This window comes from Myotis yumanensis, unplaced genomic scaffold, assembly GCF_028538775.1.
Source record: "Myotis yumanensis isolate MYYU_CA2020_CCGP unplaced genomic scaffold, mMyoYum1.0.hap1 SCAF_23, whole genome shotgun sequence".
In the NCBI taxonomy this organism is placed as follows: domain Eukaryota; kingdom Metazoa; phylum Chordata; class Mammalia; order Chiroptera; family Vespertilionidae; genus Myotis; species Myotis yumanensis.
The window spans coordinates 5,924,795-5,940,938 of NW_027223774.1; the positions used below are offsets into that span (position 1 = coordinate 5,924,795).

Sequence of the window (16,144 nt, forward strand, 5' to 3'; positions counted from 1 at the left end):
GCATACCCTGGCTAGTGTGGCTCAGTGGTTGAGCAACTACCTATGAACCCAGAAGTCGTGTTTAGGTTCCTGGTTAGGGCATATGTCCAGGTTTCAGGCTTGGTCCCCAGTAGTGTATGTGTGGAAGGCAGCCAATCAATGATTGTCAGCATTGATATTTCTATCCCTCTTTGTCTCTCCCTTCCTCTCTGAAACCATCAAAAAGAAATAAAAAGAAAAATGTAAGATATATACATATTTTTCTAATACAAAAAACATTTACTTCATAAAGCAAAACTGGCACAAAATGAGTGAAATTCCAACATCCATCTTTGTTGTTTCAATATCTTTTTCTTAAAGAAAATTGCCCACACTCATAGCACATTAGGCCGAAGATATGATTAGGTGTTTTAGCAAAAAATAGCGACACAGCCCTAACTGGTTTGGCTCAGTGGATAGAGCGTCAGCTTGGGGACTGAAGGGTCCCAGGTTCGATTCCGGTCAAGGGCATGTACCTTGGTTGCGGGCACATCCCCAGTAGGAGGTGTGCAGGAGGCAGCTGAAGGAAAAATGCAAAGTACAATCAGTTAAGGTTTATTTTATTTATTGACTTTTAAACAATCTTTATTACTTATTAGCATATCCTAGAGCTTGGCTATTGGTTGACTCACTCTGTTCTTAGAAGACATGCTCATAGAAACTGATGTTTTTTTAAAATATATGTCTTTATTGATTTCAGAGAGGAAGGGAGAGGGAGAGATGAAAACATCAATGATGAGGGAGAATCATTGATCGGCTGCCGACTGTTCACCACCGACTGGGGATCGAGCCCGCAACCCAGGCATGTGCCCTTGGCTGGAATCGTACCTGAGAGGCATTAGTCCGCAGGCTGATGCTTTATCCACTGATCCAAACCAGCCAGGGCAAGTTTTATTTTTAAAGAGAGTTTACTAATTTTTAGAGAGAGAAGGAAGAGGGAGAGAAATATTGATGGAAGACTGCCATATCGGCCAGCTGCCTGCTGCACACCCACTTCTGTGGATCTAGCCCACAACACAGGCACTTATCACCACTGGCAATCAAATCCACAACCCTGTGCTGCACCAGATGATGCCTGAGCCACACAGGCCCTGGTGGTATATTCCATTTGGATTAAAATTTGCTAATCTCGGTAAATTTAAACATTCATCTACCCAAAAACTCAGATTATGCACTGAGTTTCTGACAAAGGTAAATAACACTTATATCCATATAAAGAACTATACCCAAATGTTTGTACCAGCTTTATTAGAAATAACCAAATATGTATTAAAATGGACAAACTGATGGTGATATATTCAAAGGTAAGAATATCTACCAGAAAAAAGATGAGTTACTAATATATCTTTAATAAACCTCCAAGCAGTTATGAAACATAACTGAAAGCAGAAAAATACTTAGTTTAAAAAGCAAAGTTCTCTATTAAAATGGAATGTAAATCCATGGTTACTAGGAAAGCTGTGAAGAACAGGGACACATTAAAAGAAGTCAGGGCCCTGACCGGTTTGCCTCAGCGGATAGAGCATCGGCCTGCGGACTCAAGGGTCCCGGGTTCGATTCCGGTTAGGGACATGTACCTTGGTTGCAGGCACATCCCCAGTGGGGAGTGTGCAGGGGCAGCTGATCGATGTTTCTCTCTCATCGATGTTTCTCTCTGTTCCTCTCCCTTCCTCTCTGTAAAAAATCAATAAAAAAATATATTTTAAAAGAGGTCAGGAAGCAATTACACAGTGACAGATATGGTCAGTATTATAATGATGGTTACAATTTCATGCACATGTCAAGATGTATGAAACTCTATACTTAACACATGTAATTTACTCATTATAGCTTTTCAAAAATGGTTCTAGATAAAACAAATGTATGTTCACCGATTTTGGAACAACAGGTTTGGCAAGTCTATATTTAATCCCCATACTTATGCCCTCTGGGCGAGAGTCTCGTGTCAGTGACATAAAATGTAACAAACAATGAAGAACTTTCACCCAAACCCACTGGAATGCTGGCTGGGTCACAAAAGTCACATCCCTGGACGAAAGACAGTCTTTGTCTTCATCTTGTTTTGCTGCCAGTGCACCAATGGCTCTGATGGGAACATCTGAGAAGCTACAGGAAGCCACAAAAGCTACTGATTATATTCAATGACGACTGCTCCACAGAAGATAAACATGCCTGGAGTCACTCAGACATGTGTACACACAGCTCTTATAGTTTTTTTTTTAAAAAGCCCGGATGCACGTTTAGATGAGGACCATTCCATCTAATGGGCTATACTCTTGTCCAACAACAATTAGGTCTGTGTTTCTGCTAGGAAAGGATTTCCCCTACATACACTGGTCCTCAAACCAGTGACCAACATCCTTGAAATTGCAGGCACTAGGGCACATGGCCCTCTGCAAGACCTGTGCAAGTGATTCCCTTCAAATGTCTTGGTATCCCTTGAAAAGTAGAAATAAATTCATGTTGCTAGAAGACGTACTGGAGGTTGTGACAGCAACCCCTTCCTTGGAGTGATCTCTGTGTCTCAAAGCATCCAGAACATCACATGAGGACTAGAGAGTCCAGAGTGTTTCCTAGGAAAATATGGGCAGCAATGTAAATTTGGCAAAAACTGCTAAGTTAATTTCTGCACCATAATGTTCCCCCAAGGGCAAAAATATTTCAGACCCAAATAAATGTTTTTCACCTGATCATGCTTGGAGAGGCCAGATCTCATTATGAACTAGCCATAGAGTAAATAGAACACCCCAGATTAAAGAAGTCTTAGGAAAAAGCCTTCATTATTTTACAAACCAAAGAGACAGGAGACTTGCAGTTCTCTCATTGATGACTTAGGCACTCAATAAAGTCATCACTAGCATCTAGAGAAAGTGTGTCCCTGAAAATGGCAGTCCCTCTGCAACATTATGTTTACTGGCGCCAACAGTAATCAGTCCTATGTGACAACTCATGACCGGGAAACAAGTAAGAACCAAGGGCTCAGGTATTCCTCATTTTCTTCAACAAATCAGACAACAGAGTTAGCGTTGCGGGCATAAGAGGATGGTGACTGATGCCATCTGTAGGGACCTTATAGGTGGTTCGGGTGAAATACCTTCAGCAACAGAAATATGCAGTGATACAGATCTGGCTGTATGTCTCCGTATGTTAGAAAGTGTAACATAGATACAATGATACCAACATAAAAACAAAACACAACAACAAAGTCACTTGAGGGGACTTTACATAACGCAGGTGATTAAATGTATGAGCTACAATTTAGATTAATGAGAATTCACAAATTTCCTAATACTATTGCTAAGACCGAACTAAGAAACATTTTCCACACATCTAAGAAATTTCGCACAATTCGACTCTTTTATGCAGAGACAATTTTAAAAAATTGGCTGAGAGATATCTCACATTACTTGCACTCATAATGGCTTGCTCCACTGTGAAATCTCTGATGATATAGGAGATGATCGCTCCTGGTAAGAGATTTCTCACATTCATTGCATTTATAAGGCTTTTCTCCTGTGTGAACTCTTTGATGACAAAGAAGGTATCTGCTAGTGGTAAAAGATTTCTCACATTTACTGCACTCATAAGGCCTTTCCCCAGTGTGAACTCTCTGATGAAGATGAAGATCACTGCTCCTGGTAAAAGATTTCCCACATTCACTGCATGTATAAGGCTTTTCTTCCGTGTGAAAACTTTGATAATGGAGGCCACTGCTCTTGATAAAAAACTTCCCACATTCACTGCACTCGTAAGGACTTTCTCTGGTGTGAAATCTCTGGTGACAATGAAGGCTATCAATTCTTGTAAAAGATTTCCCACATTCACTGCACTTATAAGGCTTTTCTCCTGTGTGAACTCTCTGATGACGGTGTAGCTCACTGCTAGTGGCAAAAGATTTCCCACATTCACTGCATTTATGAGGTTTTTCCCCAGTGTGACCTCTCTGATGACGACAAAGGGCATTGCTCCTGGTAAAAGATTTCCCACATTCACTGCACTCATAAGGACTTTCTCCAGTGTGAAATCTCTGGTGACAATGAAGGCTATCAATTCTCTTAAAAGATTTCCAACATTCACTGCATTTGTAAGGCTTTCCTCCAGTGTGAAGTCTCTGGTGACGACGAAGGGCGGTGCTACTGGTAAAAGAATTCCCACATTCACTGCACTCATAAGGCCTTTCTCCAGTGTGAAATCTCTGATGACAACGAAGGCTATGCATCGTCGTAAAAGATTTCCAACATTCACTGCATTTGTAAGGCTTTTCTCCATGTTCATAATGAAAGCTAGAAAATTGGGTAAGATAATTTCCACATTCATAGCACGGAAAACACTGACTTCCAGCATGGACACACTTGTCCTGAATAAACATGTGATTGGAGTCAATGACCTTGTTATATTCTTCTCTCCTTTGAAACTTCATCTCACATTTCAAAATATCTTCTGGCCTATCGCTGGTCTGAGTAGCCTTTAGGTGGAGATGTCCTGACTCGGTAAGGACACCCTGCACCACCTCCCCACAGGTGACATGATTCTGGGACACCTGGAAATTGCAGCTGTTTGCAAGTGAGATCCTGTCCACATCTCTAATGAAAGTCTGCTCTCTCACATGCTGCTGGTGAAATTTTGTACTGAAATAAAATCCTTGTGCACACGCCCCACACCTCAACAGTATCTGTCCGAGTTGTATTCCCTGCAGCTCAGTCAAGTGGAAAATGTTTCCCAAGACTAGCCCACACCTCTCACAGGGGTGGCTCTCCTGGGAAGACAAGGGTAACTTGGGAATACTTGCCTGTGACACTCTTACAGAAACCTTCTGTTCAGTGGGTTCCTCCACATCCTCTGCTCCACAGCAGCAACCTGAACAAAAGGAAACGCTGGTTAAGTACATGTTGACCTTATGAAAACAGAGTATCTTCACCACAAATGTTTATCTGTCACAACTAGGCATAATTCTACCTTTTTCTTTTTTTTTAATATATTTTTTTTATTGATTTTTTACAGAGTGGAAAGGAGAGATAGAGAGTCAGAAACATCGGTGAGAGAGAAACATTGACCAGCTGCCTCCTGCACATCTCCTACTGGGGATGTGCCCGCAACCTAGGTACATGCTCTTGACCGGAATCGAACCCGGGACCTTTCAGTCCGCAGGCCGACGCTCTATTCACTGAGCCAAACCGGTTTTGGCATAGGCACAATTCTATAAAATGATTTTAGAGACAAGTGAGTTAGACTCTGAGGAAATGACTGTTACACATTACTTGGCCCCAAAGGTCAGTCAATGGTGAAAATCTCACCAAGGGAGGTACAGAGCACAGGATGGGACAAAAAGAAGAGACGTAGGCTCTGCTAGTTGTTCCTCCACAAATGGCTTCCTTTCGGACCTTTCATACTGGTGAACTGAGTCTGTGTAGAACAATTCCAATGTGCTCACACCCATAAAAATCAATTGTATTAGAGCACATGATGTTCTACCTCAATATAGTAATAGGTGTGCACTCTAAGACTCTGCAGGCATGGACCAATGGTGGAGGGCACTAAAGAGAGACCTGTGGCCGAAACCGGTTTGGCTCAGTGGATAGAGCGTCGGCCTGCGGACTGAGGGGTCCCAGGTTCGATTCCGGTCAAGGGCATGTACCTGGGTTGCGGGCGCATCTCCAGTGGGAGATGTGCAGGGGGCAGCTGGTCGATGTTTCTCTCTCATCGATGTTTCTGACTCTCTATCTCTCTCCCTTCCTCTCTGTAGAAAATCAATAAAATATATTTAAAAAAAAAAAAAAAAAAAGAGAGACCTGTGAAAGAGGTAGAGGTGAAAAGTTTAGAGAGCTTAGGCTATCCATGGACTGGGAAACCAAGGAGAATGAGCACTGATCACTATTAAAACTGAGTCGTTGGCAAAGTGTCAACAAGAAGCAAGAACAAGTAGAATTGGGTGAAGAATGGGCAATGGCACAAAACACTGTAGAACCAAATGGGTTCCTAGTTATGAATGTAACAAAGCCCAGGTGTTTTGTTACAGCCCCTTATTCAGGCAAAACCGCATTTGTCCACTGTGTCGTTCATAAAGTCATGTTTCTACTGTGATGCAGCAATGATTCTTCCGCGTAATTCCCAGCTGATTCACTCTACGGGATAAATGATAGAAATAATAGAAGAAAACACTGCAAAGATGGATGGTCAACACTGCGGTACAACAGCAAAGCACAGATGAGATCACAGCAAAAGACCAATGCGAGTGACATCAGCCAGATGGCAGAATCAGAGATCTGAGAATCTTTTCCCATCCCAGAGGAAGTAGACACCTATCTATTAACAAAAACCCACAGGCGCCCTAACCAGTTTGGCTCACTGGATAGAGCATCGGCCTGTGGACTGAAGGGTCCTATGTTCGATTCTGGCCAAGGGCACAAGCCCGCATTGCAGGTCCGATTCCCAATAGGATCGTGCAGGAGGCAGCTGATCAATGATTTCTCTCTCATCATTGATGTTTCTATCTCTCCCTCTTCCTTCCTCTCTAAAACCAATAAAGAAATATATTTAAAAAAAAACACAGGAAACGAGAAAAAGAGTACAATGAAGACAAACAGTAATACAGAAAATCAAATAAGGACAACTGCATAGAAAGGATGACTGGAAAGACTGGGTGAACAAATACATTTGAAGACAGCTACAGTCAAAAACAAGGGTCAGAGTTACCTCCATCAACCATTGTGCTGCTGCTATCTTTGACCATAGTGGCCTGTTATTCGAAAAATACTGGAAGTTTTCTTTTTAAAAACCGCAGAATGGTCCCAGCAGGTGTGGCTCAGTGGCTAGAGCATAAGCCTGTAGAACGAAGGGTCCTGGGTTTGATTCCAACCCCAGGGTCCCCAGTTGGATTCTGGTCAAGGGCCCATGCCCGGGGTTGTGGGCTTGATCTCCAGTAGGGGGCGTGCAGGAGGCAGACAATAAATGATTCTTCTTATCATTGATGTTTCTATCTCTCTCCCTTTCCCTTCCTCCCTGAAATCAATAAAAAAATATGCTAAAAAAAAAACACAACTACAGAATACCCTCACCAGTGTGGCTAATTTGGTTCAAGTACGGTCCTGTGACACTCGGGGTCTTGGATTCGATGCCCAGTCTAGGACATGTGTGTAGACAACCGATCGATCAATGTTTCTCCCTCACAGAGATGCTTCTCTCTCTCTCTCTCTCTCTCTCTCTCTCTCTCTCTCTTTCTGTTCATCAGTCTATGTTGTTCTCTATATTCCACAAATGAGTGAGATCATGTGGTAGTTATCTTTCTCTGACTGGCTTATTTTACTTAGCATAATGCTCTCTTCCTCTCTATCTGAAACTTAATATAAAAAAATAAATATGAATTCCAGGGTAGCCAAATAAAAAAGAGAACTGAAAAAGGTCCAGAGACAAAGTAAATGAAAAGACAGCTTACCAAAGCTCATGTATAAATTCAGAAAATACAATTCGAAGAGGCAATTTTATATGATAAATGCCTACATTATGAAAAAAGACCTCCAAAATTACTGGCAGTTCAGAAAACTAGAAACAAAACAAGAAAGTAAACCCAAAGGTTCCAAAAGAAAGAAACAATAAATATTAGAACAAACATAAATAAAAGGAGACAAGAAAAAATACAAGAATACCTAACATGTATTTCTTGAAAGATAAAAAATTGGAAAAATTTCAACTATACTAACGGAAAAAAAAACAAAACAAACCAAGCCGCAAATAAACTGTAAAGAAATGAAAGACATTACACCTGTCACTATGAACCACAATGCGTCATAAGAGATGTTGATGTTAGCAGGTGACATGAGCCTCCATAGAGAAATTTGTCAAGAAGCCACCATGTCCAATCAAAAAATGGGCAACGACCTAGATAGACACTTTTTGAAAGAGGACATACAGAAGGCCGAATGACATATGTAAACATGCTCAAAGTCCCTAACTATACGAGAGATGCAAATCAAAACAAAAATGCGGTATCATCTCACACCTGTCAGAATGGCTATCATCAACAAATCAACAAACAAGTGTTGGAAAGGATGTGGAGAAAAAGGAACCCTTCTGCACTGCTGGTGGGAATGCAGACTGGTGCAGACACTGTGGAGAACAGTATGGAGTTTCCTCAAAAAACTAAAAATGGAACTTCCATTTGACCCAATGATCCCACTTCTAGGAATATATCCCAAGAAAACAGAAACACCAATCAGAAAGGATATATGCACCCCTATGTTCATAGAAGCACAATTCACCATAGCTGAGATCTGGAAACAGCCTAAGTGCCCATGAGCAGATGAGTGGATTAAAAAACTGTGGTACATCTACACAATGGAATACTATGCTGCGGTAAAAAAGAAGGAATTCTTGCCATTTGCAGCAGCATGGATGGAACTGGAGAGCATTAAGCCAGTCAGAGAAAGATAACTACCACATGATCTCACTCATTTGTGGAATATAGAGAACAACATAGACTGATGAACAGGGACAGATCCAAAGACAGAGAAACAGCGATCAGACTATCAATCCCCAGAGGGAAAGTAGGGGAGGGTGGGGGTAAGGGGAAGAGATCAACCAAAGGACTTGTATGCATGCATATAAGCCAAGCCAATGGACATGGACAACAGGGGGATGAAAGCATGAGTGGGGGGTAGGAGGTTGGGGGTTAATTGTGGGGGATGAGGACACACTTGTAATAGCTTAACCAATAAAGAAATTAAAGATTAAAAAAAAAAAGAAGCCACTATGAGCTTCTGAAACAAATTCAGAGGCCCGGCCAGGTGGATCAGTTGGTGAGTGTGTGGTCCCCATGCACTAAGGTTGTGGGTTTGATCCCCCATCAGGGCACATGCAGGGGGGAGCCAGTGAATGCATAGAATAGCAGATTGATGTTCCCGTCTCTCTCTTTCTCTGTCTCCCAAATCAATAAATAAAGGAGGGCTAGTATGGCTCAGTGATTGAGCATCGACCCATGAACTAAGGAGCTCACAATTCAATTCCCTGTCTGGGCACGTGCACAGGTTGCGGGCTCAATCACCAGTGTGGGTCACACGGGAGGCAGCCCATCAATGACTCTCTCTCATCACTGATATTTCAGTCTCTCTCTCGTACTCTGCTGCTCTAAAATCAATAAAAATATATGTTTAATATAATTTATAGCCGAAACCGGTTTGGCTCAGGTGATAGAGCGTCGGCCTGCGGATTGAAGGGTCCCAGGTTCGATTCCGGTCAAGGGCATGTACCTGGGTTGCGGGCACATCCCCAGTGGGGGTTGTGCAGGAGGCAGCTGATCGATGTTTCTCTCTCATTGATGTTTCTGACTCTCTATCTCTCTCCCTTCCTCTCTGTAAAAAAATCAATAAAATATATATTTTTTTAAAATATAATTTATAGAATAAATAAATAATCTTGGCCTGTGTTGCTCCGTGGTGAGAGTGCCAGCCTGTGCACTGGAGGGTCATGGTTTAGATTCCCAGTCAGGGGCAGGTACCTTGGTTGCAGGTCTGATACCGCTACCAGTAGGGGCACATGTGGAAGGCCACCAATCGATGTTTCTCTCTCACTGGCTCTCTCTCATTTTTCTCTCTCTAAAAGAAAATAAATGGGAAAAATATTCAGACTACAGGGGTGAAGATGAAAGAAGAATAAAGAACTAAATTCAGAAAAGTGACAGGATGAAAAATAAACGTACAAACATTAGTTCCATTTCCACACACTAACAATAAATTCTTCGGTAGAAAAGTGAAGGTCGCCGAAACCGGTTTGGCTCAGTGAATAGAGTGTCGGCCTGCGGACTGAAAGGTCCCGGGTTCGATTCTGGTCAAGGGCATGTACCTAGGTTGCGGGCACATCCCCAAGTAGGGGGTGTGCAGGAGGCAGCTGATCGATTTTTCTCTCTCATCGATGTTTCTGACTCTCTATCTCTCTCCTTTCCTCTCTATAAAAAATCAATAAATATATATATATATATAAAAAAAGTGAAGGTCATCAAATTTACAAAAGTATTAAAAAAAAGGAATAAATTCGACCAAAAGGTGAAACATCTGTACATTAAACACTATGATACAGTGATGAAAGGAATGGAAGAAAACACCAATAAGTTGAAAGACTTCCTGTGTTTTTGAATTTGAAAAAGAAATATGACGATATCTATAATACACAAAGCTATCTACAGATTAAATGCAATCCCCATGATAACTCCAATGGTATTTTACAAAGAAATGAAAAGGGAATCTTGAAATGTATGGAACCAAAAGACTTCCACTAAAAAAAGCAATCTTGAGGAAGAACAAAGCCAGCGGCACCAATTTATTACAAAGAGAAAACAAGGAAACAATGTATTATTGGAGAAACACAGAAACATAGATCAAAAATACAGGACAAAAAACAGAAGAAACCCAAGCACATACTTTCAAGTCATCTTTGACAAAGCTGCAAGACACAGAAGAAGAGACAGATGGTTTCTTCAATGACTGGTACTGCTAAAAATTGATATTCACATGTAAAACAACAAAACTGGCCCTCACAGATAAAATTTAACTTAACCTGCATTAGAGAATTAAATGTCAGCGCTACAACTTAAAACTCTTTCAAGACAATCTAGAGAAAAAGTTTTGGAGGTTTGTTTTGGACGGGATTTTCTGGATGTGACCAAATCACCTGACTAAATAGAGAAAAACAGCCAAAACCCGTTTGGCTCAGTGGATAGAGCGTCGGCCTGCGGACTGAAGGGTCCCGGGTTCGATTCCGGTCAGGGGCATGTATCTGGGTTGCGGGCACATCCCCAGTGGGAGATGTGCAGGAGGCAGCTGGTCGATGTTTCTCTCTCATCGATGTTTCTAACTCTCTATCTCTCTCTCCCTTCCTCTCTGTAAAAAATCAATAAAATATATTTAAAAAAAAAAAATAGAGAAAAACAGTCCAGACTGCAACAAATAAAGAAAAAAGCTTCCTCACAGCACAACAATAATAAACAAAATGAAATGAAAGGCAATCTAGAGGATGGGAGGAAATACTCGCAAATAATATGAAGGAATCATTGGGAGATATTGTGGATTCTGTTATGATCAGCACAATAAAGCGAATATTTCGATATGGACAGAAATTCACACAAATAGTTGAAGTTCCCAATGAACAATAAAGATATGTTAATACTATACTGCAGGCTAATAACAATGAAATGACTGTCCCCCCCAAAAACCTCTATATAACTTCATTAAAAATACTTCACTGTGCCCTAACCGGTTTGGCTCAGTGGATAGAGCGTCAGCCTGCAGACTGAAGGGTCCATCGGCTTACAGACTGAGGGGTCCCAGGTTCGATTCCGGTCAAGGGCGTGTACCTTGGTTGCGGTCACATCCCCAGTGGGGTGTGTGCAGGAGGCAGCTGATCGATGTTTCTAACTTTCTATCCCTTTACCTTCTTCTCTGTAAAAAAAAAATCAATAAAATATATTTTAAAAAATGCCTTTGCAATAATTTTTTTAAAATCAATCAATAAATAAGAATATAAGAAGAAACTCGTGTTTTTCTAAGTCACAACTGTAAACCTACTTTTGCCCCGTCTTATGTACACAGTATATTTTATTTTATTTTATTTATTTATTTTTTTAAAATATATATTATTGATTTTTTACAGAGAGGAAGGGAGAGAGATAGAGAGTTAGAAACATCGATGAGAGAGAAACATCGATCAGCTGCCTCCTGCACACCCCCCACTGGGGATGTGCCCGCAATCGAGGTACATACCCTTGACCGGAATCGAACCCGGGACCCCTCAGTCCGCAGGCCGACGCTCTATCCACTGAGCCAAACCGGTTTCGGCTGTACACAGTATATTTTAAATGGCTGTGTAGGTGGTTTCTAGCTCCTCCTCCATAAGACACAGCTGGTAGATTTTGTAATTTGCACAGGCTACAAGCTCTGCTTTTGCAAATGTGTATGTCCACCTCTTGATGTTAGTCATTGACCAAATCCCATGCACAGGAAGACATTTCGGAGACATTCAGTTTGATTTTTTTTTAAATGCATTTTATTGATTTTTTACAGAGAGGAAGGGAGAGGGATAGAGAGCTAGAAACAACGGTGAGAGAGAAACATTGATCAGCTGCCTCCTGCACACCTCCTACCGGGGATGTGACTACAACCAAGGTACATGCCCTTGACCGTAATCAAACCTGGGACCTTTCAGTACGCAGGCTGACGCTCTATCCACTGAGCCAAACTGGTCAGGGCTGCTTTTTTTTTTTTTTTAAATACAGTAGGTCCTCGGGTTACCTTGGAGATTCATTCCTACAGCTCGATTTTCGCAGAAAGTTAAAACCCACCTACATAAGCACCTCTGTCACTCACATGGAGCACATACACAGCAATAATGAAGTGAAACAGTAAAAAAAACTTAAAAGAAAGATAACAATTCCTGACTTTTACTTGTGGTAAATAAATAATAAAAAGCATAAAGTACATATGTACATATGTCGAAATGATGGAACTTTTTTCTTCTTATAAATAAATGGGAGACGGCGACATAACCACGAAATGATGTACGTCAAGTCCGACCTAACCCGAGGACTGCCTGTACATCTTATGTTGGGGATTACCTTCATTTTGTGCATCCAACTGTTCTTGGGGAAGCTGATACACTGTGAGTAGTCATATATATGTTTGTGCAAAAATGTTTATTGAAGTGATTCCATTAGTATTGTGTTCTAATACTTGGATAATGACCTTCATTTTTATATAGGAAACATCTACCCCCTACCCCCTTTTTTTTTTTTTACAAAAACGCGGTCCAAAGGAACACGACATGACACGCATGAACGCCAGGCCAGCCAAGCCAGGTGCAATGCGATTGGTCCAGGGGCTCTGCCATTACCCCACAATGGTACGCAGAGGGAGGCCCAGGCCACAGCTGGAGGAGCAATCAATGGGGGGGCTCTGTGATTGCCCCAAAGATGAAGCCTACTGCACTGGCCAGTGGGCTGTGCGGGTGGGCAAGGCCTCCCTCTGCAGATGGGTGCCCAGGTCCCAGCAGCAAGAGGGAAACCCCAGTCCCAGATGTCAGCGGCCAGAGGGAAGCCTGGGTGCTGGAAGCCGGAGGTAAACCGGTGCAGGCAGAAGGAAGGCCTACCCTTGCATGATGTTCGTGCATCAGGCCTCTAGTTTGTAATAAAATGTAAAGGTGAACCCTATACATGTTCAATAAAAATCATGTGTTAAAGGTTAAAAAAATACTTTATTGCTAACCACTCGTAACAAGCATCTGAGCTTCCTAGAAAAATGATGGCACTGGACCTGCCAACTACACCGTTGCCAAAAACATGGAATTTATTAAAAAAAAAAAAAAAAGGAGTGTGGGGCCCTGGCCGGTTTGGCTCAGTGGATAGAGCGTTGGCCTGCAGACTGAGGGGTCCCAGGTTCGGTTCCGGCCAGGGGCACATGCCCAGGTTGTGGGCCCAATCCCCAGTGGTGGGGGGCGTGCGGGAGGCAGCTGATCGGTGATTCTCTCTCATCATTGATGTTTCTATCTCTCTCTCCCTTCCTCTCTGAAATCAATAAAGAAATATACTAAAAAAAAAAAATAATGTGGGGAGCAATACTTGCAAAGAACAATCAAGCACATGGAAAAATCTGTCTGTGCTCCTGTATTTAATAAGCCATTAATATATAAAATATACAAAGTATTCAAAAGACTCTTTAACCAAAATATAGTTAATAAACAGGATAAGGATGTAGAGACAATTCGTCAAAAAATAGGTACAAATGTCCAACAGGAATATAGAAAACGCTTTCCTCACTGATCAAGGTGGAATCCCTCAGGCTTCCAATCACACTGCCAACCACAAGTCCTTCCCTGTGAGTTTAGTGCAGCGGGGAGTATTGGAGCTTTAGGAATAGAAGGGAGCAGTGGAAACAGACCCACCCTCCCCAGGACAACAACTACCCCGGAAACTGGAAAACCAAGCAGTACCACAGTCTACATGGGAGGACAGAGCACACCCTGGGGGATGGGGCCTGGGAAATGGCAAAGCCAAGCCCAGGTCACTGGTCTTACCCTGCGAGGATATAAGTTCAAAGTTGTCCAGCATCACATTCAGGTACAGCTGTCTCTGACCCTCATCAAGGAGGCTCCATTCCTCCCTGGAGAAGTACAGGGCAATGTCCTCAAAGGTCACACCAACCTGTCAGAATGGAGACAATTGAAACCAGAGCTGTCTCTCTGAGAAGCAGTAATCCTACTCCTTATACACCTTCCCTTCCCTCAACCTCCTCCAGGGCACCCGGTTAGTGTGGACACCAGGCCCTAATGCCCGTGCACGATGCTCTCTCATCACAGTCCCATTACTCACTACATGGCCCTCAGCAGAGCAGCTGGGTTGGGTGGGAAGGATTGGGGGAGGGGAGGGTAGAGGGCAATGCCATTTAAGGTCTGGGCGATGCCTGAAGGGCCCCAGCCTTCCTCCCAGGCAACACCACTGCAGTCTCCTAGATCCTGCCTCCAAGACAAAGCCAAGCGTCGGTTTATGCTTCACCTTTATGTCCCCACACCAGGTCCCGGGACCATCAGCTCACACTTCCCCCAGATGTGCACACCACTGGGTAATGTTTACCCCCTTCCCATGTTCAGACCCCAGGTTCACTCCCTCAGCTCTGCCCCCTTCCTGCTCCAATGCCACTGGGTCTCGTGGACTCACCCATGAACTTGGCATATGGCGTGTAGAGAGCTTGTAGTCCAGCCGGATCCAGGCCCACCCCAGGCCCCGGATGGAGCCACAGCCGGGAAAGCCCCGAATGAGTCTGTGCCGTCCTCCCTGCAGCCTCTGATCTTTCCGTCAATACTCACAGCCACATCCTCAGGGACCTTCAGATGCAAGTCACCCCCGTCCTCTCTGCCCTGCACTTGCTGTGTCCTCAGAAGCCACAACACTCCTCTCTCCCCTCCACCTTCCTCACGGTCCTCCTAGCGGACTGAGCTGCAGGACAAGCGCCTGCACCCGGGCTGTCCTGTTCGGTGTGAGTGACGGTGAGGACCCGGGGGACACACTCACCTCAGCCCGTCTCCTCAGCACCGGCGCCTCCATTGCACTCGGTAGTCGGAGCGGGGCGGGAGCAGAAGCCGCTGCAGGAATGGCGGTCCCTGTCCCGGCCCTGGGCGGGTCTGGTGGCGACTCCGAGCTTCAATCCCACGTGTGCGCTGTGAGCACCACTGGAGGCTCCCACCACGGGCTGCGAGGCGGGGAAAAGCACTCTCCAGCCTTCTCCACGGGACTCAGCCAGGTACCGCCGACCTCTACAGACAAAATGGAGAAAAGACTACCGGTCACGCCCACCAGAACTTGAAACCACGGAAACGCCTTCTCTGAGCTTCCATTGGCTCAGCCTGGTGGCATTCCACGCGCGGCCTTCTGGGTAATGTAGTTCCTAGGCTCCACGGCCAGGATCCCGTATTTCCTTAGCTGACTCCAGGTCTGGTTTTGAGGGCAAATAGCCCAAGAAAACACCAAGTATACTCAGGACCCTCCAGTGCCTTCAGGGGAGGGGATTTCTAGGGCAAGTTTGTTTCCGAGGCACCTGCCTGGCTTCCTTTAGCTGCTGGTTTTGCATACAGTGGGGCCTTGACTTACGAGTGTCCCGACTAAGGAGTTTTTCGAGATACGAGCTGTCTCTCGGCCGATTTTTTGCTTTCAGTTCCGAGCTAAAATTCGGGTTATGAGCCAGCTTCACATACCCCACCGCTAGTTGGCGCAGTGAACGTCACAGTGAACGCCACATCAGCCCAGAATCACCTGTCTCACTCGTTCACTTTAATGATTTGACATACGAGTAATTTGAGTTATGAGCTCTGTTACGGAACGGATGAAATTCGTAAGTCAAGGCCCCACTGTATTTTTTTTTTCAGGACCAGCGCTTTTCTGAATGACAGGCATTGTGTCTTCTTTCAGGCCACTTGCAGAGGTTGCTCAAGTGTCTAACTCATCTAACCTGCCTCCCTTGTATGAAGTTAATGTCTCAAAAACAGACATCACTATTTAAGAGCATCTACTTTCTGGGGCCATTTGAACTGTCAGCTCTGCCTGGGCTGCAATGTGGATAACATGGCCAAGAGACATGTGAAAAAATGGTGAAAG

The 16,144-nt window shown here is 43.7% G+C and overlaps 1 protein-coding gene across 3 annotated transcripts; it reads right to left on the reverse strand.

Moving 5' to 3' along the window:
• Positions 1-566: 566 nt before the first annotated feature.
• LOC139000020 (zinc finger protein 211-like) lies at positions 567-15,299 on the reverse strand. 3 transcript variants are annotated; one of them, XR_011469508.1, is made up of 4 exons: positions 15,065-15,299; positions 14,071-14,197; positions 11,360-11,444; positions 567-4,875 (listed from the first exon to the last, which is right to left on the reverse strand). XR_011469508.1 is itself a non-coding variant. In XM_070402275.1 (4 exons), the coding sequence occupies exons 1-4, from the start codon at positions 15,095-15,097 to the stop codon at positions 2,571-2,573; spliced, it is 249 nt and encodes an 82-aa protein (XP_070258376.1). In that variant the 5' UTR covers positions 15,098-15,299; the 3' UTR covers positions 567-2,570. The 3 variants fall into 3 exon arrangements, 2 of the variants coding, with proteins under 2 accessions (XP_070258376.1, XP_070258375.1); XM_070402275.1 differs by lacking the exon at positions 11,360-11,444 and having other exon boundaries at positions 567-2,591; positions 4,808-4,875; XM_070402274.1 differs by lacking the exon at positions 11,360-11,444.
• Between the last annotated feature and the right edge of the window lie 845 nt (positions 15,300-16,144).